Source organism: Vanellus vanellus, assembly GCF_965231255.1.
Source record: "Vanellus vanellus genome assembly, chromosome: 25".
NCBI classification, from domain to species: Eukaryota; Metazoa; Chordata; class Aves; order Charadriiformes; family Charadriidae; genus Vanellus; species Vanellus vanellus.
This window is the reverse complement of record NC_138930.1, coordinates 867,101-894,077: the sequence shown is the minus strand read 5'-3', so window position 1 is coordinate 894,077 and position 26,977 is coordinate 867,101. Positions and strand designations below refer to the sequence as shown.

Genomic DNA, 26,977 nt, shown 5'->3' with positions numbered 1-26,977 from the left:
AGCTGCACCTCTGAGCCCCCGGCTGCGGTGGGGCAAAGGGGACCAAGCGGTGGATGGAGCCTCGGGGCTCGCGGCGGCTCGCGGCGGGACGCCTGGGTGCTGGATGCCGGGCTCCAGCCGGGAACTCCTTGGGAACCTCCCAGCTTTACCAAAGGCGAAGTCCCGGCACATCAAAGGCAGGCGGGGGCAGCGGGAACCGGGGCAGGAGCCTTTGGTCCCCGTCAGCGCCCAGCTCCGCCACCCCACGGTGCTCCCACCGCCCCAATGCCGGGGGTCCGGTGCCGGCACACCTGGGTCCAGGGCTGTGACACCCCCCCCCCCCGCGGTGTGGCACCCAGCCCGTCGCTGTGGCAACCGCCACCAGCGCCGGGTGTATTTTCTGCACCGGGGCCGCCGTGGGAACCTGGCCGGGCGCCACCTCATTCCGCTCGGGCTCTCTGGGCCGCCTTTGTAGCCGGCGTCGAGCCCAGCTGGCAGCCGCTTCCTCCCCGGCCTCCCCCTGCCCCTGCGTGGGTCACGGCCCTGGCCGGGGGGGGGGCAGCGGGAGGGGGCTTCGCTCGGACCCCCCGGCACGGGGCCGCACACCCCCCTCCACGCACCCCAGGGCTTTGGGCCGGCTCCAGCGAAGCCAAGCGTGAGCGGCCGCCAGGGCTGCCCCGAGCGAGGGCTGTGCCCGCAGCCCCCGGGGCCACCGAGCCCCTGCCAAGGCACCTGGGACCCCAGGGCAACGCGCCGCCCCCACTGCCCCCCGCCTGGCCCCGCAGCTCCCCGAGGGGAGGAGGGGGACACGCAGGGGTGGCACCCCCGAGCAGCGCAGTGCAGCGGCAGGGTCTGGGATTCCCACGTCCCGTCCCCGCTCTCTCCAGCCTGCGAGTGGCTTTCCCCATCCGTGCCTCAGTTTCCCCAAGAGAGATCCCGCCCCGGGCCAAGGGTTTGCCGCGCTCGCCAGCACAGCGCTCCGAGGCTGTTGGCCCAGCAGCCGCATGACAAGCGCCATCGTGCTGACTACAACACCTGCCCTCCCCCAGCACCCGTCAGCACTCGCTCCTGCGCCCGGATTTTGGGGGGTGAGGCCGGGGAGGCCAGTGGGGCGATGTGTCCCCCATGGCTCCACTACCATCTGCTGGCAAATCACCCCAGAAATGAGCCGGGACCGAGGAGCCACGGCCGGGCCAGATCCTGCCTGCTGTCATGCCCCGAGCCCGAGTCCCCCGCTCCTGCCTGCGCCGCCCGCAGGGATTTTCCCTGAGCCCTGCCATGCTGCCACCACGGGGGCCGTGTGCGTGGGAGGTCGGCGGAAAAGAAGCATTTTCCAGCGCTGGAAACCCAGAGGAAAAAGGTTGCAGGACGGAACGATTAACGCGGCGCGGGTTAATCATTACAGCAGCGCTCCCCCCCCTCGGAGAAGGAAGTTGCGAGGATACGGCCTTCGAGCCACCCAAGGGCAACGTGGCCCAAGGACGCGGCCGGGCTCCTGCTGGCACCGCACAGAGCCTCCACTGACCTTCCCACGCCGCGACCGGGGCCGCAGGCGGCAGCCCACAGCCGTGGGGGCCAGGGAGGGGTCCTGGCCGGAGCCAGCCCTGCACCCTGGTGCCCTGAAGCCTGGGCAGGACAGGCAGGGTGCTGCCGGCACCGGGGCTCCCCGAGATCCTGCAGGGGGGCAGGCTGCGAGCGGGGTGCCTTCCACCTCCCGCAGCTCCCCGGGCAGGGGGTGCCCCCGGGCAGGGATGAGGGGTGGGGGGGCAGCCCCGACGTCGCAGCGCGGGTATTGAAGATGTGGGGCAAAAGCAGGGCGGCCGCCCGAGGCCAGGCGGGATGCCGGGCACGGCGGGTTTGGGCAGGGAAAGAGGCAGTTGTGCCGGGTGACTCAGACCGGCCGGGAGCCGGGGGAATCCTGGGGCTGCGGTGGGGTTTGGGGTTTTGGGTTTGGTTTTGTTTTTGTTTTTTTTTTTTTCCTTTTTCCTGCAGAGCTCGAACCTTTCCCCTGCATTCGCGATCTGGGTGGGACGGTGGAAACGCCATGTGGCCAAGCACGGGGAGGGGACGCCAGCGCCGGGAGATTTGGCCCGGCAGAGCCCGGCCCCTCTCGGAAATCGTCCCCCAAGAGAAGAGCCGCCGCTGGCAGAAAACAGTGATGCTTCACTTTCCGAGCGCTGCCGGCCCGGCTCCCCACCCTCCATCTGGCAGCAGAAGATGCAAGTCATGGGCGAAAGCCCTCGCTGGAAAGGAAGGAGGAGGGCGACGCGCCGGCCCCCCGCCCCGCTCACGCCATTTTCCAGGCAGCCCTTCCCTCCTGCGCATTAACGTTTCCCTCTCACGCCCACCCCACCCCGCCGTGATCCAAAGCCGGAGACAAACACATCCCAGGCTCCCCGTAACAACTCCGCCACGCTGTGCCGGTGCTGCCGGCCACCACGGCCCCCGTGTCCCCCTGCCCAGAGAGGGGACCCAGGTGGGCCAGCACCCACTGCCCCCCAAAAATGGCAGGGAAAGGCCCTTTGCCCCAGCTGTGGCTGGAGGCTGTGGTCCCCAAGGGCTCCAGGGACAGCCAAGCGCCGTGCTGGTGCTGCCGCCAGCTGGGACGGCCCCGCTGCCTCCCCGAGCCAGGCCGGTTTGGGGAGGAGGGAGGATTCACATCAGCGGTACCGGCACGGTCCACAGCGGGGTTTGACCCCCACCTCCCCGTCTGGTTCCAACCCTACGGCACCGATGCCGAGCCGGGAGCGGGGAAGGGCTTCGCCTCCAGATCAGCCGCACCCGCACGTCCCCTGCGCCAAAGCAGAGAGAGTCAGAGACCATTTTCATGGCATCCAGCGGGACGTGACTGATGGCAGCTCCCGGCGTGGGCAGAGGGAGCCGAGAGCTCAGCGCGGCGAGCTGGGGGAGGAGGATAACGCTGCTCTCAACAGAACCAGATAATTAGCGGTGATGGGAAAGGACAGGGGCAGGTGAGGGGCTCGGAGCCGAGGCCACAGCAGGGGGACTCTATGGGGACCGGGCTGGGCTGCAAGGGGGAGCAAGGCGAGCCGGGGAATGTCCCCCATCGTCCTGCACCCCCAAACCGGGCAGGGTGCACGGGGCGGCAGTGCCATCAGCCGGGGCACAGGCGGGCCCTGCTCTGGGCCTGCCCTGGCCATGGCGGCGGCGCTGGCAGAGCCGGGCTTAGGAAGAAGCCCTTTCCCCCAACCCAAGGAGGGCAGGAGAGCCCCGGCCCAGGGGCAGAGCTGCCTCCCACCACACAGTGGGGACACGGCTGTCCCCAGGGTCCCTCGCTGCTCCCCCCGAACGCAGACTACAAGTCCCAGCGGGCGTCACGCTGCGGCGAGCCCGGCCAACAGCACCCTGCGAGGGGGCAGTGCCGTATCCCCACTGGCCCCCCGTCCCCCCCGGCGCTGGCGGGAGGCAGTGGGAAGAGCTGGTGAGAGGACGCTGACGGAGACACTTTTTTCCCATCCTAAAAATAGCAGCTGGCCGTTTCCCCAGCTTCCCAGCCTCGCCAACGCTCTTCCATTAGATGAAAAAAAAAAAAAAAAAAGAAAAAGCCCAGCCACCTTCCGTCGGAAAGAGAGCGGCTGCGTGTGTCGAGAGGCACACGCATGCCGCAAATAGAAACCGGGGACAGAGGAGAGCAAGCGGGAGCGGAAGAGGGAGCGAGGCCGTCCATCCCCAGTTATTCCCGAGACGTTTTAATTAGCACTCGCTCTGACTTTGAGGCTTTGCTTATGCACGGCGCAACGTATGACCTTTAAAAAAAAAAAGAAAAGGGAGGAGAGGGGAAGGGAAGAAAAAGGCACTGGAGCAGCTCAGAAACTGGGAAGTCGGCTGAGCTTCAAATAGGCTCAGCGTCAGGCACTCAAAGGCTTTTAATAAGCTACAGAGTGAGAAATTTAACACCACAGGCACTATTTTTGATCACTTGTGGAGGGGGGGAGAGAAAGACAGAGCGAGCAAGAGGAGGGGGAGGAGGTGGTGGTGAGAAGAAGAGGAGGCAGCCAAGATTACATCCTGGGTGGCAGCACCGAAAATAGCCATGCCCCGCTCTGGCTGCGGAGCCGCGGGGAGCCGAACTCGTGGGGAGGGCAGGCAGGAGGCCGGACCTGCTGCCCGCTGACCTTTGCTGGAGCAGCTGCCCACACAGGAGAGCCAGCTCGCCTTCCCAGGCTGGAAGAGTGCAGGGAAAAGGGGATTAGAGCAAGGCAGAGGGACCGCAGCCCTGCGTTCCCAGGGGCCAGCGGCTGCCTCAGCCTCCCCCGGCTGGCGAGCCTGCGCTGGGGAGGGTTGTGCAGCAGAGGAAACCTGAAATCCCTCTGGGGAGGCGTGGGGAGGACAGCACCAAGCAAGGAGCCTGGCAGATGGTGCTGTTGGCAAGACACGCATCCTCGGGCGTCTGGCACAGGCAGAACCGGCCCCTCGCTCGAACCCACTCCTTCCCAGCGGCGCTGCCGTTTCTCCAGGTGCATGGGGACCGGCCAGCTTGCTGCAGACACGCCAGCGCCTCCCGCTTTATCCCGGCTGCGAGGACCCCAGGGCAGCCTCCTCGGACAGGGCTGCTGGCTAGCAAGCCCCAAGGCAAGCCGCAACTTCAGCAGAGCAACATCATCAGCCACCCCCACCACACACAGATTCAGGAAAGACTCCCACCATGCACGGCATCTGCTTCCCTCTCCGCACCAAGCCTGTCTCCAAGGAGCAGGGGGAGATTTCCCCTGCTCTGCGTGCCACACGCGCAGTGGAAATGCAGCAGCAGGGGAATGGGTCAAAGCCCGGGCAGCTGCTGTCCAGCTGCAAGAAGTATCATGAAGAAACAGCCCAGCAAACGTGAATTGCTGTGGCAACACAGCCAGGAGGTTGGGCAAAACCAGTGCTGGATGGGGCGGGGGAGATGGGACAGGAAGCCTCTGGTACAGACCTGCACTGCCCCGTGGATGCCTCCTCCCGCGCCGCCGTAATCCTGCTGTCCAGGTGGATTATTGGAGCTGGAGGTGGCTGACAGCACAGGGAGGGGGTTATAAAATCTGCCCGATAAGCCTCCCGTAGGTGAATCTCCCACGGGAATCTCCAGCCGAAGCCCAGGGCAGCACTGGAGGTACGCCCTCCCTGAGCGATGCACCCAGCAGACCCCGGCGTGGGGGCAGGAGCCTGCCCCCGGGCACCCAGCCACCGGCGCAGCACAAGCTGCAATTTGCTGCCTCAGAAGAAGGCGACACGCTACGAGACTGGATTACATTTCCTTTTAATTGATCAGAGCGTTTTCTCCGCCTCCATTTGTCCCGCACCATCTGTACAATCGGGGAAGCCAGGACAAGTAGGACAGTCTGGGGTTTCTCTACATCGGCAGTGGGATTCCTGCAACACACAGAAGCAGAGTCGGTTTTAACGCAGGGTGGGCTCGGCAGAGCGGTGGATTCTGATCCGAGGGCTCAGCCCTGGCTCCGGCTGTTAAACTGCTGCGAGTAAACAAGAGCCACCGGCTCTCTCAAACCTGACCTCACGGGCCAAAGAGCACAGGGACCAGAGATCAGGGAGATAGCGGGGGAGCTGCTGCCCTGCTGTGCCTGCTCCAGGCAGAGGCCACCCGAGAGGCTTCTGGTGACTCACCTGCCAGGCACAACGCACACGCTGCCGCACACTAAGTCTCCCGACTGCCAGCACGCGGGAGGGAGAGGGATGAGGCACAGTCTTAGCAGGGTAGAGGGAAAAGGGGCCACGAGGTAAGTGTCCCGGCCTTGCCTACCCCGAGACAGGAGCTGTTTGTTTTTAGTGGAAGGGAGCGCACACAGAGCAGAAGCCACGCACTGCTCTCCCTCCGGGGCCCCGGGCATCCAGCCTGCTCCCGAGCTGCCCACTGGTGCGGTGTGTCCCAGCGGGGACCTGGAAGCAGCAGAGAGGCCCCACCAGTGACTGCAGGCTCCCAGCCTGTCCCGGCATCAGGCTGAACCCTGCGGCACCGTAGCACGTCACGGCACATCGTGTCACAGCACATCACGGCACCGGGCCCTGCTGCCATCTAGCGGCTCCGGGTCGGATCCGGGCAGGGCCCCCCCCAAAATCCCCCCAGAGCTGAAGCCCAACCACGGAAAGGGACAGCTCTCCTGTCACCGCTCCCTGAAACCCAGGCACAAACGCTTGCCCACCCCGGGCAGCCCAGCAGGCCGGGCTGCTGCGAGGAAGCTCCCTGTGGGCAGCACGGAACAGGGACTCGTCTCCAGAGCAGGTAGGGAAATCTCAGCCAGGATATAGGTGACACTTACCTTAATTACTCCAGGGCTTTTACAAGGGCTTCATTAGCTTCTACTTTAATCTGAGCTTCTGCTTTAGCTGCTTCATCGGATGCTGCAGCCATCTCTGAAACAGCCTTCTCCAGGTTTGATTTTGCAGTCTGAACACGAGAGCACAAGGAATGTGTCATCAAGAGACCACCGCAGCACAGGTGACTTATCCTACAGCTCTTGAGTCACTCCTTTCCCTCCACTGCAGTTGTTGGCTCTGCGCACAGGGCCCCACAGACCTGCTTACAGGCAGCAGACGCCTCACCAACAGGCCCTGCAGAAGAAAGCTGTTCCCCAGACTAAGAGGGGCAAGATCAGCATCTGTCCGAGAGGAAGGAAGTGGCCTGGAGAAGGGTTAACAACTGTGCGGCTTCCTCTCCCCACAGCCTGGGGAGAGTTCATTGCGGAGGAGCTCCGAGCCTTTGATCCCGATCAGTGAGTGATGGGGAAGCTTGGGGTGAGGGCACAGCCTTCGGTATGGGCTTTCTGCAGCCCCAGGAAGCTCCTGAGACAACCACCCCACGCGAGAGAAGTGGGCATCAAATCCCCTCCACGAGGGAGGCCGGCTGCCAGGGCCTGCCCGAGGGTGGCAGGGCGCAGCCTGGCCCTTGGGGATTGGAGTACTCACCGCCAGATCCAGCATGTCCATCGTCACCGCCTCCTCCGCCAGCACCTGCACGGTGGAGTCCGCGTGGACTGTGACAGAGCCGCTGCTCACTGCAAAGGCACAACAGCGGGGGCCGAGTCAGGCAGCACTGCCAGATGGGCCTCCTTTGGGGGTCCGCATGCAGGACAGCGCTGGCAGGCTGATCCCTGGGACCTCCACGATCCCTTTGTCAAAACAAAACCTCGATGTCCTCCCATAACATCTCCCAGGTCCCGCAGGGACTTGTTTCCTGCCAAAAGGAAAGCTAAAACAAGGGATGCTCCCAGAGAGTCTGACCAGAACCAAGAAAGCCTGGCCCCAGACCACAGCCCCACACTCAGCCCCATCCCCCAGGGCAGATCCCTGGCCCTGCAGGGCAGCCTCCAGCAGCCCCTGCGAGGCGGGGAAAGCAGAAACCCCTGGAAGCGCACCAGGGCATACCCTGATCCACAGAACCTCCCTTGTGAAAGCCCTTAGAACATCCCCCACGCACGCTTTCCTCCCTCTCCAGCTCTCCCTGCTTTACTTACCGAAGTACTTGGTGGCTGTGCCATCCTCAGCGTAGACCGTCACGACTCCTGGTTTGAGGACCTGCAGGGTGGGCACATGAGAGGCCAGGATACCGAAGGAGCCGGTCAGCGTGGGCACGTCCACCTGCTTCACGTTGGCACCGTTGTAAAATACCTGGATGGGGAGGGGAGAACAGATGGGCACAGTCTGTCACCAGAAATGGAGAAGAAGGAGAGGGGTGGCTCTGGAGAGCTGAGGGATGTGGTGGGCAGCCTGCTCCCACCCCGAGGGCCCGGGGGAGCAGCTCTGCTCCCAGCAGCTGGAAGGCCGCAGGCTTTAACGCACAGGAAGGTGCAACCAGGACAGCCTGACCCTTCACAGGGGGAGAGCGGGGTCAGGCTCTGCAGGAAGGGTCATGCAAAACGGAGTGGGAAAGCGCTGCAAGGCGCAGTGGTGGCAGGGAGGTGTCGTGCAGAGACATGAAGTCAGGAGTGGGCGAGAGGCGAAGGGCGCAGCTGGGAGAAGCCTGAGGAGCGCGTAGGGAGACCTCGACGCCAACCGCTGCCGCTCCGACAGCAGTCAGTGCCGCAATCTCCCTGCCAGCGTCCCACACAGCTCTGCCAACGCCACACAAACCCTGCCTGGCAGCCCCCCGGCGCCCTGCCCGCGGACGGCGGCAGCCCCCGGCGCGTCGAGGGGGAAGAGGCGGACACGGGCCGTGCCCCTCACCCGGCAGCGGGGCCAAGAGCCCAGCCGGGCCCCCGACGGCCACGGCAGGGCCGGAAGAGCAAGACCGTCCTTCCGCGGGCCCGGGCAGAGCTGCAGCGGGGGGCGCCGGGAGACGGGGGCGGCTGTGGCGGGGAGGGGGGGGAGGCCGAGGTCAAGGCCAAGGTCAGGCCTTGACAGCAGCGCACCCCCCGCCCCGCTCCTGACCGAGCCCCGCCGCTCGTCCTCCAACCCGGGAACCGTCCCCCAACCCGGGAACCGTCCCCCAACCCGGGAACCGTCCCCCAACCCGGGAACCGTCCCCCAACCCCGCCGCTCCCCGGCACGGCCAGCGCAGGCCTAGGCCCGCCCGCCCCGGCCGCCTCAGGCGAAGCGGGGGTCCGCCCGAGGGCCGGGCCCGCGGCCTACCTGCGTGGGCGAGGCGAAGGTGAAGGCCATAGGGGTCGGTCCGGCGGCGGGCTCGGCATAGCCGCGGGTTCGGGGAGGCGGCGGCAGCGCCGGGCGGGCGGCGAGGCGGAGGAGGAGGCGGCGGGCGCGGAACATGGCGGTGGTGGGCAAGGGCGAGCGGGCGGCGCGGGGCAGGGCGGGACGGGGGCGGGACTACAGCTCCCAGCGTGCCCCGCGACTACGGGGATCCGCGGGGCGGTGGGGCGGAAGTAGCGCCTCTGGGCGGGGCCGCGGGGGCTCATGGGAGTTGTAGTTCAAGCGCTCCGCCCGCTGCGATGGGAAACGGGGTCTGCGGGGCACGGCCGAAGCCGGCGGGGGGGGTGGAACCCCCCGGCTTCGGCCGTGCCCCGCAGCCCCGTCCGAGCTGCCGGTACCGGTGTCACCGGTGACAGGAGGGGTTGGGGGCAGCCCCTGTCCCCACGTGACGCCGGCGCCGCGCGGGGGCGGCTCCGGTTCATTCATAAATCCCGGGGCAGCCCCGCCGTCACCGAGCGCAGCGGCGGCGGCGGCGATGGAGCCCCGGTCCCGGTTGTAGGTGAGTGTGTGGCTCCCCACCCGCCCCCTTCCTTCCCTCCCGCCTCGCGACAGCTCCTATCGCGACAGCCGGAGCCGCGCCTGGAGATCCCGGGGGCTCGCCGCATCCCTGCCCTATAGCCCCGCATCCCCGCCCCACAGCCTCCATCCCTGCCCGCATCCCCTATAGCCGGGCCGGGGCCGGGGGGGCTGTCGCAGCCGGGGGGAGCCGAACAGTTCCCCCCGGCCCCCCAACCCGCCTGGGCCCCGCGGGGCTCACACGAGTGGGGCGCAGACCCCCCCCCGCCCCGCACCCGCTCCCACGGCCGCACACGTGCGGGAGGGCGGCAGCACCGGGACCCCCCCCCCCGGCACCGGCCCCCCCCCAACCCCGGGCACCGGCAGCGGCCCCGTGTCCCCACCCGCGGGGACAGCCCGGGGACCGCGGGGACCGGCCCCCTCCTCCAGACAATGGCCGTCCTGTTCCCGCCGGGTCGCCATGGAGACGGGATTCCTCCATGATGGGGAACAGGAGGGATATTCTTCCCGCCCCCCCCCGCTGCCCCGCCGGGATCCCGCCCGTGGGGCGCCCGTCCCGCGTGGGGCCGCAGCCCACCCGCCCCCTCCCCTGGGGACAGAGAGGGGACATCCCCCCTCTTCTCCCGCCCCTGGGGGTCGCGGGGTGGGTGGTGTCACCCTGCACTGCCCCACTCGTGGCTCAGAGATGCCCGAGGGGGCTGCGGGGGGGGGTGTCTGACCCGGGTGGTCCCCAACACCCCGATATCCCCCCGAGAGGTTTGTACCCCAAACACTGTCCCCAGCCCTGTGTGGCGCAGCCGTCATCAGCTCTCGCCACCGGCTGTGACATGGTCACCACCCCCTGGCTGTCCCCGCAAGCGGATTTTCCCACCCGGTCACGGGCTCCATTCACATTTTTTGCTGACCTGATTTTACGCAGTTTCTGAGCGCCTCGGCTGGTGCAACGCCCACCCCGGGGGCTCCCCCCGCCACCGGCATCGCCAGTGCCGGCTCAGCCCCGGCCCCCTCCAGCAGCCCCGGACACACGGGCAGGGACAGACAGACGGACCCGCAGCGGGAGCTGCAGCTCGGCAGCCCCCGGGAAGAGCCCTCCTGGGAGGCTGAGGGGGTCTCAGCCGAGTGTCTAAAGGCCGCGGGGTCTATGCCGTGGCGGGGGTGCGGAGGTGTCTGTCTGTCTGTTTGTCCATTTGTCCGTCTGTCCCCCGTCGCTGGTGGCTCTTGGCCCTTCTCCGTCACCCGCAGACCCCTCAGCAGCCCCGCTGCCGGCCGAGGCCCTGTCCCCTCCCACGCGGGGACCGTCCAGTGATGGAGCCACTGTTGGGCTGACTCAGAAGTGTCACCCGCCGCGCTCCAGTGACACCCACGCCAGCTCCCTTCACACAAGGTGTGGGGTGGCCATCTGCCGCCCTTCCCTGCCGAGATGCCCCCAGCGCTGTCCCCCCTGAGCTCCCGCGGGCAGCGTGGACCCCCGGCAGCCTCGTCCCCTCTGGCAGCGGTCCCTGGGTGCTGGGGGGTGCGCTTTGGCCCCGTGGCTCTCAGGGGACAGCAACGCTGGGGCAGCGTGATGTCACCTCCCTGCGAGCCATCCCGGGTGGGAGCCCAGGCCAGGATCGCCCTCCCCGGGGCAGCCCCCCCCACAAACCCCGGGGGGCGGTGGCAGCGTCCGTCCCACCGCAGGCTGGGGGCGAGGGGGGTGCCCGGGGAGGGGCAGCGGTCCTGCCTCCTTGTCCCCACCTGCCTCCCTCCATCCCTGCCTCTTTCCATCCCTGCTTCCCTCCATCCCTCCTGACCACACCTTCCGCCCCTCCCTCCCTCCGTCCCACCGCGCCTCCATCCTCCCTCCTCCCTCCTGACCACACCCTCCCTCCATCCCTTCATCCCGGTCCCTCCCTCCCTCCCTCCATCCATCCCTTCATCCCGGTCCCTCCCTCCATCTCTCCATCCCGGTCCCTCCCTCCCGGTCCCTCCCGGCAGCTCCGCACCGCGGTGCCGGGCAGGGCCCGGGGCCGGGCAGGAGCCGCCGCCGCCGCCCCCGGCCCGGCCCCCCCCCCGCCCCGGCCCGGTGCCTCCCTCTGTCACCCACCCCCGACCCCCCCCAGGACGAGCTCGGGCCGGGACGGACCATGAGCGATGACCCGACACCGTGGGACAACGCGACGGAGAGCGCCACGGTGAGTGCCCTGCCTGCCCCTGCCTGCCCCTGCCCACGCTGCCATCCCGGGGGAGGGTGGGGATGTGCGTGCCGTCGTGGGGCAGTGCCTGGGGGCTGTGGGGTCTGCGTGGCAGCCGTGGGGTCTGCGCCTGGGTGGGGACAGCGGCAGCCACCCAGCCCCACGGTCACCCGCCCCGCTCCGCCAGTCTGGGGTGGGGGCGCGAGATGCTCTGGGTGCTGCGGTCCAGGGGTGCTGCTGCCGGATCAGTCCCCTCCCACAGCCGGGGCTGCCGGCCGGGGGGTGCGAGCACCGACCCCCCATGCTGGGGCAGGGCTGGGGGCCCGTCCCTGTCCCCGTTCCCGCTCGGTACGGGGGCCGCTGGCGGCTCGGCCCCCCGGCTGCGGTTGCCTTGGTGAAGGCAGGTCCCCGGAGCCGGCAGCAGGCCCGGGGGCGGCGGGGGAGCGCGAGCGTCTCTGGGGAGCAGCGCTCGGCGTCAGCCTCGACGCAGGAGGGGCTGCCCCGGCCCCCCGGAGAGGCAGCGGGGGGTTGGGGTGGGTTGGGGCTGGGCCGTGGCCCCCCCATGGCAGCGGCTCAGCCCCTGCCGCGGTGCAGGCGGTGCCCGGCGAGGTGTCCCCCCAGGATGGCTACGTGCTGCTCCTCGCACTGCTCTCCATCTTCATCGGGGGCACGCTGGTCCTGCTCTCCGGCATCCTGATCATCTGCCGCCGGTGCTGCGAGGCCGACCGCCGGCACTCCAGGTGGGGATGGGCTGCGGTGCCGCTGTCCCCGGGGTGTGTGGCACCGTGAAGGGGGGCTGGGGGGAGGGGGGGCTGGCACTGGGCACCGCTGATCCTCCTCCCCCCGCAGAGCCAGCGATGACCCCGAGAAAACCAACACCACCTACCTGGACGACTCGCAGCCAGCCCAGGGTGAGTGCCACAGCGGGGCCGGGGGTGCGCGGCCAGCGATGGCCCACCAACTGCACCCCCAGCAGCACCCCCAGCTCCCGGGGGGGGAAAGCAGCTCCTGGGCCCTCCCCTCTGTCCCCAGGCCTGGGGCAGGGGTGGTCACACACCCCACGCACCCCCCATCAGCTCCCCCAGTGGCGCCCTGGATGCCTGAGCGGTGGCCGGCAGCAGGGGCCGCTGGGCTGGCATTGAGGCCCTGAGTGCAGCGAGTTGGTCAGGCCTCAGCTGGGGAAGCCGGCTCGTGCCATGGGGGTACCCGGCTTGCTGACCCCTCCCCCTCTCCACAGATATCACCATCAAAGTGGAGGACCCCGACTGCCTGTCCTCCTCCAGCTACCGGGATGCAGAGAGCGAGCGGTTCCTGTCCTCCAGCTCCTCCACCGCCCGCCGCGTCTCCTTCAACGAGGCCGCGCTCTTCGACCAGGGCAAGAAGACCCAGGAGAAGGGGCGGAGGTGAAGCTCTGGGCTGCGGGGGGGGGGGGGGGTGGGGGAGGGGGTGGGGGTCCGGGGCCACCCCTCCTGACCCGGCGTGCCCGGCAGGTACACGCTGACGGAGGGGGACTTCCACCACCTGAAGAACGCCCGCCTGACCCACCTGCACCTCCCGCCCCCCGCCCTCAAGATTGTCACCATCCACGAGTGCGAATCCAGCGAGAACAGCCTGGCCATGACCCCCCGCCTGCCCCCCCCCAAGCCCGGCCTCGCCATCTTCCAGGTGAGCCCCCGGCACCCCAGGGGACACGGGGGGACACAGGGGGATGGGGGGGTCCAGGCGTCCTGCAGCACCCCCAGGAGGCACCGCTGGACACGGGGGTGGGAGCCTCAGGGCATTGCTGGATGTGGGGATGGGAGGTCCTGGGGTGTAGGGGGCCCCTCCTGGTCCCCGACCTTTGTGCAAAGCCCCCCCCTGAGCGCGCTCTGCCTTGCAGCCCCCCGGGGGGGCCCTGCCCCAGCCGGTGCTCCCCAGCCACGCCGTGTGCCCCAGCTCTGCCCTGCCCGGGGACACCTACAACTCCACCGTGGACACCAGCTTCACCGAGGCCAGCCCGTCCGCCTCCTCCGACTCCGGGGAGGGCCCCTCGGTGAGTGCTGGGTGGGGGGAGCCGGGACCCCGGGCAGGGATAGGGGGTCTCCAGCCTTGGCAGCCCCAGGGATCCAGTCCCTGCCACCGCCCCCAGCACAGGGAGGGCCCCATGCCCGGGGGGGGGGGGGGGATGCTGACCCTCCCCCCCCTGCCCCCCCCAGTCTGTGCCGGGGCTCTGGGAAGAGATGTGGGCATCCAGCTAGAAACAATCTCTGCCCCCCCTTTCCCCCGTCCCCCGCCCCGGGGTCCATTGTGCATCTGCTGAAGCTGAGCATGGCAGGAGCGGGACAAAGGAGCCGAGCTGGGGCTGGGGGGGGGGGCTGAGGGGACCGGGGGGGCCGTGCCTGGAGCTGAGCAGACACTCACGGTCCCCCTTCCACCACCCCCCAGTTCGCAGCAGCCCCCAGGAGCGGGAAGGCGGCTGGGGCGGGCAGTGCCGGCCCTGGGGAGCCCTCCCCGGCCCCCGCGCAGGGCACCGTCCTGCAGTTCTTCACCCGCCTGCGCCGCCACGCCAGCCTGGACGGGGCCAGTCCCTACTTCAGGATCAAGAAGTGGAAGCTGGAGAGCACCCAGCGGGCGTCCAGCCTGGACACGAGAGGTGGGAGCCGCCGTGGGGGGGGATGCATGGGCAGGGGGGCTTGCCGTGCCGGGGGGGCGCCATCCCCCCAGCCCTGCCCTGTGTCCCCCCCCCTCTCCCCAGGGTCCCCCAAGCGACGGCAGTTCCAGCGTCAGCGGGCGGCCAGCGAGAGCATGGACCAGGAGGACCGGGACCCTCACCAGACCGACATCATCCAGTACATCGCCCACACGGACGACGTGGCCTTCCACCCCGCGGGCGGCCCCTTCCTGCCCTCCCCCGCCAGCCCCCCACCCTCTCTCGGCAGGTATTTTTCAGTAGATAGAGGGGATGGGGACGGGCGAGCCGGGCACGGGGAAGGCGCTGAGGGACCCCGTGCTGCCCTGTGCATGGGGGGGCTCCCACCTTCGTGTGGCTTTGATGGGGTGGGGGGGGGGGAGCTGGTGATGGGGAGGGTGGATCGGGGCGTGAGCAGGGTGGGGGGGACAGCATGGGGGACATTGTGGCACCATGGCACTGCCGTGGAGCCGGTTGGGGCCGGGCTGGCGCTTCCCCTGCCGGCTGCTGGTGGGGTCGGTCCCCATCCCTATCCCCATCCCGCCGTGACGCCGAGGTGGTGCCCGCAGGCTAGAGCCGGGCGAGGGGGGCGCGGGCAGCCCCGGCGAGGCCGGTGTCCCCCCGGAGCAGCCCAGCGCCTACCACGACATCTGGAGCCTGCGCGCCTCGCTGGAGCTCTACGCCTCCTCCGAGCGGAGCAACGACCAGGACTCGGTGCGCAGTGACGGTGGCGACAGCGTCTCCTCCGCCGGCGGCGTGCCCCCCTGCCCCTCCTCCTCCCTGGACGAGGCCGAAGGCCCTGAGGAGAAGCTCTGGGGCCGGCCCAAGCCGGAGGAGTCGGAGCCCGGCACGCGCAAGCTGCTGCAGATGGACAGTGGCTATGCCTCCATCGAGGCACCCAGCCGGGGGGGCGAGGAGGGGCCCCCCAAGGACCAGACGGCCTCCGAGAAGCGCATTTGCTTCACCAGCGCGGGGCGGAAAGGTACCATCTTTGAGAGCTTCGAGGGCCGGGAGCCGGAGGAGGAGGAAGAGGAGGAGGAGGAGGAGGAGGAAGATGAGGGGAGCTTGGTCCGGGGCGCAGTGGGTGGGGGCCCCCCCCGTCCCCACAGCCCCCTGGCCTGGTCCCCGTACGGGCAGATGTTCCCGGGGCGGGACGTGCTGCCCCGGCGGGACTACAGCATCGACGAGAAGACGGATGCGCTGTTCAACGCCTTCGTGCGCCACGACCCCCAGTTTGACGAGTCGCCGCTGCGGGGGAAGCACCGCTCCCGCACCCACCTCCGCAAGCAGTGGCAGCACGCCAAGCAGTACAGCGACCCCGGCGTGCGCTACCCGGCGCTGGAGCGGCACCGCACCCCCCTGCGCCGTGGCGACAGCGCCAACTACCCCCTGGACGCCCGCTTCCACAGCCCCCTGCCCCGCATCGTCAGCGCCGGCGACGAGGAGGCGGCGGAGGCGGCCGAGGGGGTCCCCCCCGCCCCGGCGCTGCCCGACCCCGAGATCCAGGTGATCGTGGAGGAGCCCGGAGAGGCGGCCCCCGAGCCCAAGGTGGGCGCCGAGCCCCCCGGGGACGACGATTGCCCCGGCCCCGGGAGGTGCCTGGGGCTGAGCTCCGGTTCAGAGCTGATGGACAAGATCGCCGGTGGACTCGAGGAGCGGCTCTACGGGCACTTGAGGAAAGCGGGAGAGAGCACCGAGCCCATGGTGGCCGTGGCAGCCAGCGATGCCCCCCCCGACCACAGCCCGGTCTAGGCCTGGTGTGAGGGGGAGATACCCCGGCGCAGGGGGGGCTCGGGGCTCCATCCCCTCCTGCTGCCGACGTGGGGACCACCCCAGTGGCCGGGGCACCGCGGGAAGGGTGACCCCAGCACGGGAAGGCCAGGAGGGCACGTGGGGGCCCCTGGCTGTATCCCCCCCCCCACGGCGGGGGGCCGGTAGAGTGGGGTGGCCGAGCCCCCTCGCTCCTGGGAGCGAGGTGCCAGGCGGCGGCAGAGGGCCCCGGGCCGGGGGTGCCCGGGGGGGGCCAGGGCACAGAGGTGCAGCAGAGCGTTGGCCGAGAGGGACATCGCAAATAAATCCCCGAACGCAGCCGAGGCCGAATCCGTACCTCACGGCAGAGCGCTGTAGCAGCCACGCTCTCCCCTCGCTCCCGGTGTTTTACAAGCAATAATGCCTCCCGCCTGGCTGGGGAACGTCCCCGTGAGGACGGGGCCGGAGATGGGTGTCCCCCCCGGCCGCCCGGGGGATGCCGTCATGCCACCCTGGTGGGGGGAAGCGGTTATTTGGGGAGGGGGGAGTCACCCCCTCGTGCCCACGATCCCCCTGGCGCTGCAGGGAGCCTGGGAGCTACACTGGAAGGGGGGGCTGGGGGCTGCTGTGCCGGAGGATGCTGGAGGGGCTCCTGCATTCCCCCCCCGGGGGGCACGGGAAAGCCCTGCACACCCCCTGTAAATACCCCCCGCCGGGGTGGGGGCTGCCCATTGCCTGCCCCCAGTGCTGTCCCCTCTGCCCCGGTGTGGGGGGCGAGAGCAGAGCACGGGGTCGGGCCAGCATGTGCCGTGGGTGACCCTCCCCCCCGAATGCTCCGTGGCCCCCCCAGGAGCTCAGCGCCGGGCTCGAGGCGGTCAGAGGATATTTATTGATTTTTACAGAGGTGGATGCTGCTGCTCCGGGGGAGGGGATTTGCTTTTTATTGGGTTTTCATTTGTGTTTCAAAGGATGGGTGAAAAACAGGAGAGAAAAAAAAAAAAGATAAAAAATAAAAAGCCCAAGATGCGTTACGTGGGAGACTCGGCAGCGGGGCCGGGGGGGGCAGGCAGGGCCCCGCGCCCCTCACAGCACCCCCATTGCATGCGAGTAAAGAGCCGGGTCGCTCCTTCCCTCTGCAAAGTCTCTGTCCAAAGCACTACTACATTTTTAAGTCTATAAAGAGAGGAGGGATAAAAAAAAAAAATCAAAAAACCAAAAACCAACTGTGAGTTTTCTGAGCCTGTTTCTTCCCATCCACCCCCCCAGGGATGGCGTCCTCCCCCTGCCCCACCATTGCCCACCACTGCTCCCAGCGCAGCGGCTCTGCCGGGGGGGCCGCAGCCACCCAAAGCAGCGCAGCCCCCGGGACGCACAGCCCACCCCCCACCCCGCCGCCTGCTGCAGGAGGAAGGACATGAAACCCACCTCGCTGTTTTCACTTTATTTTTTTTCTTTAAAAAAAAAAGAAAAAAAGGAAAAAAAAAAGAAAAGAAAAAAGACGACGAACGCACCCATTCCCTTTTCCGAGCCCTTTTACAGCATGCAGGTTTAATAGAGTTTTGCTTTGTCGTAATACCTGTGGTTTTTTTTTTCCTCATCTGGTTTATTTTAAACACATCACGATGTGTAGGAATCTCTAAATATACTGCAAATATAAACAAAAAAAAAAAAAAAGAGGAAAATATATAATATATAACAGTAGTCTAAAACATAAAGTGCACGGCAATGGCTTTGCACGACTCTACACAGCCAGGGGGGGCCCGGCCGGGCCCGGCAGGGGGAGGGGGCGCGGGTCCCACCGCCCCCCGGCCCTGCTCATCCCACCCTTCCCATCGCAAAATTAAAAACAGAATCAGTGTCTTGATTGGCAAAGAGTGATTGGGGAGGAGGGGCAGCATCTTCGCAGCTGGAAATTTCATCTTCCGAGGTGGTAAGTGGGGTCTGGCCACCGTCAGGCTCTGGCTCCCGGCGCGGAGCTGGGGGCCGCGGGGGAGGCGGGGGCGGGTTCCTTGGGTGGTTTCCTCTGGTTTCTTTTTGGATGGCAAGCACGGTCCGCTCCCAGGAGAGAGGCAGCGATGGGGCGAGGATGGGGGGCGCAGGCTGGCCCGGGCCCTGGGACGCTGTTTGCAGGAGGACAGAGGGGAGAGGGGTTAGGGGGGCGCCCGGTGCCCAAGGAGGGGGGCGAGCCCCTGCTCTGCCCCTGGGGCAGCCGCGGGCAGGTCGCGCCCTGCTCTGGGTGACCCCTCCAGCACCGTGCGGATGGGCGGGAGGGGGGCTGGGGGTCCCCGCTCCATCCCGGCCCTTTGGCCGGACAACCCCGGACCTGCCCCGAAGCCGGGGGGCAAAATCCCAAGGGGAAAGCGCACCCTCACTTGCGCTGAGCCGAGAGGAGCGCTTCCCCTCCTCCGGCGGTGTTAAGGTGCTGACTAAAGGGGGGACAGCGCAAGAGCGGGCGATTTCCAACCCGGCCGACCCTGCACCGCGTGCGGGAGGAGCGCGGCGGCGGTGGCAGCGACCGGCCCAGGCTCCGGCAGCCTCACAGACATTCTCCTTCAGGAAACCGCCGGGCAGCTGCCGCCGAGCCCCGCGCCGGCACCCGAGCGGGAAGGGGGGAAGCGGCAGCAGCAGATCCCCGGGGAGCCCCAGATCCAGGGCACTGCTCGCCCATACAGTAACTCCCCGCGCAGGTGACTCACTCCCGGCCATGAATTAAAGATGAAAGCTGCCACAGGGGCTGAGCGCGGGTCTGACAGCTGCAGGGGGAGGAACAGGCTTTTATTTCTGGCTTTTTTCACACCACAAAGCTGGTCGTGATCCAAACAGATAACAGAGCCTCAGTCCCACAGAGCGCCGGTGACGAGCGCGAGCGTGAGGCCGGGGGTGGATGAGCACCGAGCATGAGTCACCGCTGGCTCAGTTATGAATGAGGGGTGGGAAGAAGGGGACGGGGCTGCGAGCGAGGAGGAAAGAGCCGGAAGGAGGAGGGGGAAGCAGGGAGGGCGCTCATCTTCCCGGGGGGAGGGGGGCAGGAAGGGGCTTGGGCATGGCAGGGGTCCGGCCACGGGCACCACGGCCGCCTCCTGGACCAGGGGGAGGTCCTCTCTCAGGGATGCCCCTGGGAACATCCAGCATCCCGCTGCAGCCCGGCTCCTCTGCGCACTGGGGGCTTCGTGCTCCCCCCGGGTGGGAGCAGCAGGGAGAACGCAGGGGGGATTCAGGGGGTACTCGGGTGCCAGGGAGAGGGGCTGTCACGACACAGCCCAATCGCAGCGCAGGTGGGGGGAGAGGATTACGACAGCAGCTCTCCCCTGACACGGCAGCAGCTTGCAAGGAGGGGGTAGAGCAGAGGCACGCAGGCAGCGGAGCAGGGAGGAGGGAGCATGGGGGGGCCCCACACCCCCAAGACCGCAGGGGATCCGGGCTGTGGGTGCTGGGGACACGCACAGAGGGGTGCTCAGGACCCAGACCGCTGCGTGCCAGGACTACACAACACCCCTTCTGGCTCCCTCCTGCTGCGCACAGCCGGGGCGGGCTCAGATGTCCCCCCCTAAAACTTTCCCTGAGTGTCACCAGGGTGGTCCCCCCGCGCCCGGACGGGGCTGCCCACGTACCTGTGCCGAGCGGGGGTTCCCGCCTCACTGCTGCTTGCAGGTGGAGAGCTTGCGGATCTTGCTGCTGGCGGAGCAGGCCTTGCGGGAGGGGTTGGAAGAGGCGCTCGCCCGTCGCTCCGCCTTCGATTTGGTGCTCAGCTGTCCCGTCTCCGTCCCGTTCATGCAGACGGCCTTGGGCAGCCCCTTGCCGCGGCTCTGCCCATTCTGCCCTGCCTCCTCCTCAGGCACCTGTCCTGCAAGGCGAGGGAGATGGTGAGGCAGAGGGCAGGCAGCAGTCCCCCGAGCATCCCATCCCATCCCATCCCATCCCATCCCATCCCATCCCATCCCATCCCATCCCATCCCATCCCATCCCATCCCATCCCATCCCAATCCCCATCCCCATCCGCCCTTCCCCTTACCCGGAACACACACTGCTCCTGAGGGAAATCAGAGCCCGTTTGTGTGCCTTCGAGGGGCAGCCCAAGGGGGGGACGCGTGCCGCAGGGAGCCTGAGGCTGCACCTCCCTCCCCGCTCCCACCGAGGACTGGTTGTTCCCCCTTTTCCCCAGCACACAAGAGAAAAGCAAAGCTGCGGCAGTGAGCGGAGCCATGGGCAGGGCTGGTCCAGACCCCGGGCACAGTGTCCCCCCCCTTCGCCGTGCCCACCCTGGACCCCCGGCAGCAGCCCGGCTCCCAGCCGGGGAGCAGAGGGGCTGCAGTGGATGAAGTCACTCCTCCTCCTCCTCCCCTGAGTACCCATGGGGTTTCATGTGTTTGTGGAGCGAACGCCCGTCTGCTTTCGCAGCGCAGGGGAGGGTGCAGCCGGGGCTGAGGGCACTGCCCGTCCAGGCAGCAGCTCAGACATGCCACCGTCCCCACCAGGGGACACGCAGGTGGGAGAACGGCTCCAAATCAGCCCCCCTCCGTTCCCTACGGGCCACCTCAGCGTGACTCAGCACAGCAGACCACGAGCCATTTCCAGAGGCACCTGCCCGCTGCCACGGCTGGCCGGGGCTCGGGTCACAGCCCTTCACCCGGGGGGTGACAAAAGGTCCCCAGAGCAGCTCTGGCCAGGCCAGGAGGGGACACCGGTGCAGACACCGCCTGGCACACTCCCCTGGGCACCGCGGCACATCCCCCGGCCAGACGTGGAGCTGATGAAAAGACTTGTCAGGTTCCCGACTCCCCCCCACCGGATCCAGCAGAGGCAATTTCCTTCCAGCAGGAACGTCACGCTCCAGGGCCCTTCAGTTATGACTCAGAGGTTTGAGTGGAAGCGAAGGCTGTAAGACGATTATGTATAATTTTCTTTAAAGGATGCTCAATCCTTTCTCTGCCAAGGCCGCACGGCACGTCATCTCTGTACTTGCGCCAATGATCACCCCACCGCCACCGAGCTTGGGGAGGAGGGGGACACACGCAGGGCTGCGGGCGGTGGGAGAGCCGCTTCTCCTCTGGAGGAGAACAGTGGGGGTCCACCTCGGACCCTGCGCTCTCCTCTGCCTCACCCCATCCTTCCCGGCATTGCCGCAACCGTGGGGCTATGCGGGTTCCCATCCGCTCTGCTCCCGTCCTCCATCCCCGCACGGCTCTCACGGAGCCCAGCAGCTCCCTGCACGGCTGGAGAGTCCTTTGGGAAACAAAAGCTGCAAGGAGACAGGGAGGTCACCTTGTTCACACAGAGTCACCTTCAGCACCCACCTTCCTCTCCCCGGTGGGCTCACACTGGGGAGAGGGCTCAGCATCGCCGAGCGCTCACAGAGACCTGCAGCAGCAAAGGCGGCCGGAGCCCGGACCCCACACAGCCCACAGCCCCTCTGCCCAGCAGGGACCGGCGTCGGTAAAGCCTCACCGGCACAGAGCGCCGGCAACACCCAGCAGGGCCAGAGCAAAACCACAGGAGCAGCGCCACGGCAGCCTGGGCTGCGAGCACCGGAGGCGCGGGGGCTGACCGGGGAGCGGATTTCTCCCCCTAAGAGCAGGCTTAGCTGCGGGGCCGGGCTCCGGCAGGAATCGCCTTGAGAAATCACCCTGCGGATTGATCTGCAGATCAAAGCAGGCAGGTTTTCAAGCTGGTCAGCTGCGCTCCCGGCTTGCTAAGAGCTCAGGCACCCTCCCGGTGCTGCGGTTTGGACACTCCAGCCCGCCAGAGCCTCCGGCCACGCACAACGGGATGAGGTACCGCCGCTCGGCCAGAGGCTGTGGCCAGTGCCCCAAAAACAGCGCGAGAGGGAGGGTAGGACAGATGCGCCTGTTCCAGGGCGATTCTGGGTTATGAGTGCAATCGATTCCCCCCAGAGCTACTGGTGAAATGCCCCTAATGTGCCTCTCCAACGGCTCCACCAGGCCCCAACGCAGCTCCCGGTCACCGGCTGACTGCTGCTTACCTGAGCGCTTCTGCCTTGCCAGGGGAAGAGGCAGGGAGGGACCCGCCGGGGACGGCGGCTGGCTTCGTGCGCCCGAGCCTACCACTGCCCGAGCCCACGGCACCCACCGTGCTCCCTGGGGGCGGCTGTCCCGCCTTCCACCTCCCCGGAAACACAGACCCGGGTCCTCGCCCGGCTCACCACGCAGGACCGAGGGGCCTTGGAGAGCCATCATCACCTTGAGTACTTTCTGAGAACGCTCAGAGAGGCTCAGGAGCATGAAGCGGCAATGCTACCTCTCCCCGGCTGTGCCCTTATGGACCTCCTACCGACCTGATGGGCTTCCAGCTCCTCGCCCCCTAAGAGGGACTCGCTAGGAAGGGCCGAGGCATCCAAGCTGCAGGAGCTCCTCCAGGGATGAGGCTCTCCCGGGGGCTCGGTGGGGCAGCTCGCCGTGGGGCAGCCCGGGAGCAGCACGGCCATACCCCCACCCAGGGGTCGGGGCTTCTCCTCTTCTCCCGACATCCCAACTGCACATCTGCAGAGCCTCGAGCAACCCCATTCATAGCAAAGCCGAACACTTCTCCTTCCCCTCCCTCAGCTGAACTCAGGCCAAGTCAATTAACATTTCTGGTTGGGGAGGGAAAAAGAAAAAAAATATATCCAAACGGTTCATTTGTCTTTTGTGTGACTCTTCCCTCCTCCCCCTCCCGCCCCGCTTCAAAAGCGCCGTCCCAGGAGTCTATTACGGATACCAAGGAGGGAGGGGGAATTGCAAGCTAATTTTACCTCCTTCACCAATGACAGTTGCTGACGTTCAAATTAATGAAAATAAAAATTCAACATGGGATGAAGTCTTGGCAACTGTCTGCCCACGCGGAAGCCCGTGACCCAGTGCTCTGTCTGTTGGAACAGCTATATCCCACGTTACCGCTGCCGGCCCAACAGCGCTAAAAATAAAATAAATAAAAGGAGGGCTGCGAGGGGCATCGAGAACGTGCGTGTTCGTCCTTGCCACCTCTCACATTTCTCAGTGGCTCCATCCAGCTCATTCAGGCACAAAGAAGGTTTCAAAATAAAACCGTGAAGAGCTTTTGAATTGCTGTGTTTGTCAGACCCAAACAGGCACACATGATTTGCAGCTAGAAACGCACCTTTTCAAGCACCAGGCAGGACTTAAAGACTCCGGTCCTGGCTTCATTTTCCAGCCTCGGAGCGAGAGCCGGGGGAGCGAAACAAAAACGTGGGATCGGGCTCCGCAGCCATTTGCCTCCGCAGGAGGACTGGGCTGGAGCAGAGGAAGGGGTTAACGGCAGGGGAGGAAAAAAGCAGAGCACAGCCTTCTAAATGTGAAACGCAGCACAAAAGCAACAAGCCCGATGCTCACATCCATTTATTGCATACGCTGCCGCTCTCCAAACAAGGCGGCAGCCACTTCTGGAGAGGATGCGTCGTCACGTGCTCAACACCACAGTTATTCTCTCCTCAGCACTTCCCTCAGATGAGATGTTTAACACCGATTGAACCAGGGGCATGTAACATTTAAAGCTCTCTACAGAGCTGCATAAATCTTTAAATAACCCTTTAAAAATAAAAGCACATTCTCAAAGCCCCTTCTTCCTCTGAAGAACGTAAGATTTAATGAGGTTCCCTCTCTTCCCCTCCCGAATTGAACACCCACTCCCACCTATGAGTCACTTGTACTCCTGCTCTCGCTGCCCGGCAGAACCACAACTGAATTGATCAGTCATTTACATGTTGTTTTTTTAAATTTTTATTTAAATATGACATCACTGTTAGAAATGTAACACTTGCACGGAGCTGGGCAAGTTCAAAAGGATCCTGCAGGAAGACTCAGGTAAAAAAGGATTAAAGTTTCTTCTCTGTGCAAGCCGCCCCCCCGCCGTTGTACGTGGCATGCAAACCCACCGGAGCAGCCGGTGCCCGCGGCAGGCTCCCTCCTCGCCCCGCTCCTCCCAGGAGCTCCTGAGGAGCGTTGCACTCCCGGCGAGGGGATTTCTGCCCATCACAAACACTCAACCTGCAAACTGCACCTTCACATCCCATCTCACCAGCCCCTCTTACCCTTTCGGTCTTGTCAACAGCCTTATTTGAAGGCATCTCTACAAGTCCTGTGAACAGCCTCACCTCCGTCACAGCCTGACCAGAGGTTGTAGGGTGGAGTCGAGAGAATGATCCACCACAGAGTACCAGTTCTCCGCTGTTCAGTGCTTAAGTCCAAAGCAAATCTGTTGCTGCCAGGCTTGGGGGCACACCGCACTATGCCTTCTGACCTGTCTAGGGCAAGCCAAGCCAGAGGTGATTGGTCCGAGGGAGAAGAATTTGCTCCATGCTCAAATATGTTCCCAAATCAATGGTGGTAAAGAGCTGCATGTGTTCAGCCTCAACGACCTCCCTACGCCAGGGCCCTGCCTGACAGCGACGGCTGCTCAGGAGCAGCACGAGAACATCCAGTACAGAGAAATCCTTCTCTTGCTCCGGAGGGTTCCCTGGGGGCTTCCTAAGCTCTGGCCCACATCCGGACTGCTGTGCTCGATAGCCCCCAAAGAATCCACCCTTCATGGACGCGGCCAACTCAGTCACTGACAACACAAAAGTGTAACGCCCAAGTGCTGGGGACATTCAGACTGGTTGGAAACAACACTTTATTTCACTATCTACCTAAGCAATAACTCTTGAAATAACTGAAAAGTTAAAACCCATCACCATTCACCACCTAAGTTAAACCAAAATCACACCCAGCCCACCCACCCTGGCTAACCGTAACATGGGGAGTGCTGCTCTACGGGACCACAATTAACCTTTTGGTCTCCAATCCCTCTGAAACAGCACAAGTTACAAAAACTTAAAAAAAAAAACCCACCTTCCAGTAATTTCCCTGTCATCTTCTGAAATGACAGCTCTTATTTGGGTTTAAATACTGCTGTTTGCATTAGGAGCGTATAATAGCTGATATTACTGCTCTGGAGATGATCTCCCACTATGGCAGTCACCTGCCCGTGTGCGGGGGTACATCCAGCCTGGCCGGCAGACAGCACGGCTGCTGGGAGAGCACCCGCACCCACACGGCTCCTGGGCGTGCAGGGGGCTGTATCGCTGCCCGTGGGAGGCAGCCGCAGCCCCCGCGGCAGGCGGCGTCCCAGGAGCCGACACCGACAGCAAAAGGTGTGCACACGTGGGCACAAATGCTTCTCCCACTCCGTGCAGAGGGCTCAGTGCCAGCCCTCACCTGGCCGGGAAGAGGATCTCGCACGGTCTGCTCCTCTTCTTCAGAAGGAGGGCAGAGCACCGTGTTTTTCCAGACGCAGACCGTAAGGCGCAAGGCCCAGCTGCAGCGCTGCCCGGCAGAGACCCTCACCAGTGAGCAGCACGGACAGCTCTGTCCTGGGTCTGCTGGACACACCACCCCTCCCTAACGCTGTCAGTCTGCCCGAGCTGCCACTCTTTAATCACTCTGAAGTGCATAAACCAGACAGGAACGCAGGCTAATCACCCCTGGAAAAGTTAAAAGAAACAAAACATTTCAGCTAAAGTGAGGACAGGAATACACCTTCTGTACGGAGCCATTCGTGGGGCAGGTCTGCAGGAAGGGGCTGGATTTCACACGCTGCATAACCCACTCTGAAGGGGGTCCCAAGCTGTGCTGAACCGCTCCAGCTACCCTTTGCTTAGAAATACAAAGCCAAAACCTGAAGAATGATTCCCTTACAGAACAAAGTTAACTGGTTTTGAAACAATACAACCATCCTGGAGACAGGCAGGATCCTGCTGAGGCTTAGGGGAAGCACGGAGATGACCCTGCACTCTCCGGCCACTGCCATTAGCTCAGGCCACGGGAAGCCCAAGAGGGCGCTGGCTTTGGGGTCTAGGCTAAGCTTCATGCTCCTCTTCTGTGCCTGTGGCCGACGGGAGTATGGCTTCCTCTCCAAACAGCTCGTCACAACTGCTCAGCGCTCCGCTCTCTCCTCTAAGCCCTGCCTCAGCTTCCTCCTCTGCAGCTGGGAACGCACAGGGAAGCAACAGAGCAGCGTTAGAGACATGCACACGCTTATGCTCCAGACTGGCACCAAAGCAGCAGTAACGGACTGTCCTGTGGGCTCTTGGGTTGGCTGCAAGATAGCCAAGTACTAAGAGCAACAGACGTGCTCTCAGAGGTTCTCAGCTGGGACGGCTGCCCCTCCGAGGGAGGTTACGGGCGCACACAGACCAACCGTACCTTCCTTCTGCCGCTTGAAACCAGGTCAGGAAGGAAAATGTAAAATTAGAGAAATGTAAGCGACGCTGGTTAGGGATTTTCAAGCCTGGCAGCCTTGTCATTGTGCTCAGGCCCCAAAACTATTATGTCTGGGGCACTTATGCATGGGCTGTTCCCGGCGAGAGCTCTTGCGGAGGACAACAGCTAACCTCTGACAACAGGGAAAGCACCTGGCAAGTCCTCCTCTCTCCTGCTTCTGTGCTTAGAAAGGCCCTAGCAATTGAGTATGTGCTTCAGTGAGTCAATCGCATTTTTAAGAGGATCCCTCCTTTTTAAAAGCCTCCACTAAGCTGTGAGGGAAGGCCCGGCCCTGGTCAGATTCTAGCACAAAAGTCTGCGGGATGTAAGAAGAGAGCAAAGGACAGAGCTCTGCAGGTCACCCAGCTGGCACTGGGACATCAGTTCTATTAGAAAAGGTTATAAATTACCCGACTGTCACCAGTGAATCAGCACTTGGAAATAAATCTCTCACTTTGATGAGATTCCCTTCATCTTGGCAGGCTCCACCTCCGACCCACCTACATATCCCTTTGGCTGAACATCAGAGCAGCCGCCCTGTTGGGGACTGCCACCCAAGGGTGTCGGACGGCGTGGAGCGAAGCGCCGGCTCAGCGAGCTGGGCTCAGGGCAGCCTCTCCCCTTCCCCCCTCAGAAGGCGCCGCCTGGGAATCCAATCCTGTTCCAAGTCGTTGCCCAGAGAAATTTTGGGCATTGGGTACAGTTTGAGGCTTATTACAATTGATGGCCTGACACCTTATTCTTCCATGACAATGCTTCAAAAAAGCATTTGCTGCCTAACCAGCAAACCAAGAGACAACCAAGATGTTCAGGTGCAAGGTTTGGTAAAACCAGACCTTGCTTTGACTCAGGTCCACAGAAGCCCACCGTGCCGTCATTACAGAAAAACGAAAGCAGTTTGCTTGGTCTTGAGCTACAGAAAATAGGGCTTTCCTTATCACAAGGGAAGGGCAGTCACAGGGACCCCTACCACACTGTGGTAA

The 26,977-nt window shown here is 65.1% G+C and overlaps 3 protein-coding genes across 3 annotated transcripts in view; 1 reads left to right on the top strand and 2 right to left on the bottom strand.

The window, feature by feature from the left end:
- Window positions 1-5,220: 5,220 nt before the first annotated feature.
- On the bottom strand, window positions 5,221-8,749 carry ATP5F1D (ATP synthase F1 subunit delta). The gene is made up of 5 exons (XM_082495306.1): window positions 8,563-8,749; window positions 7,449-7,602; window positions 6,901-6,989; window positions 6,255-6,382; window positions 5,221-5,349 (listed from the first exon to the last, which is right to left on the bottom strand). Exons 1-4 carry the CDS (start codon window positions 8,695-8,697, stop codon window positions 6,260-6,262), a joined length of 501 nt encoding a protein of 166 aa, XP_082351432.1. The 5' UTR covers window positions 8,698-8,749; the 3' UTR covers window positions 5,221-5,349; window positions 6,255-6,259.
- Window positions 8,750-11,276: 2,527 nt separating this feature from the next.
- Window positions 11,277-15,744, top strand: CBARP (CACN subunit beta associated regulatory protein; the record flags this gene model as incomplete). The annotated part of the gene is made up of 9 exons (XM_082495551.1): window positions 11,277-11,324; window positions 11,919-12,064; window positions 12,174-12,235; window positions 12,562-12,727; window positions 12,815-12,989; window positions 13,204-13,356; window positions 13,749-13,956; window positions 14,059-14,242; window positions 14,562-15,744. 9 exons carry the CDS (start codon window positions 11,277-11,279, stop codon window positions 15,742-15,744), a joined length of 2,325 nt encoding a protein of 774 aa, XP_082351677.1.
- Window positions 15,745-17,166: 1,422 nt separating this feature from the next.
- The window catches only part of STK11 (serine/threonine kinase 11), a 45,711-nt gene continuing 35,900 nt past the window's right edge, over window positions 17,167-26,977 (bottom strand). The window contains exons 9-10 of the mRNA XM_082495513.1: window positions 19,353-19,585; window positions 17,167-17,861 (exon numbers count right to left, since the gene is read on the bottom strand). Of these exons, the coding sequence (XP_082351639.1) occupies window positions 19,377-19,585 (209 nt within the window). The 3' untranslated portion in view covers window positions 17,167-17,861; window positions 19,353-19,376. The remainder of the gene's footprint in view (window positions 17,862-19,352; window positions 19,586-26,977) is intronic.

Bases quoted from the DNA above. Each gene is read 5' to 3' on its own strand.
- ATP5F1D (XM_082495306.1), bottom strand. From the start codon at position 8,697: ATGTTCCGCGCCCGCCGCCTCCTCCTCCGCCTCGCCGCCCGCCCGGCG. The intron at 7,603-8,562 runs GTAGGCCGCGGG...CTCCCCATCCAG, and splicing joins CCTTCGCCTCGCCCACGCAG to GTATTTTACAACGGTGCCAA. The intron at 6,990-7,448 runs GTAAGTAAAGCA...GTGCCTTTGCAG, and splicing joins CACAGCCACCAAGTACTTCG to TGAGCAGCGGCTCTGTCACA.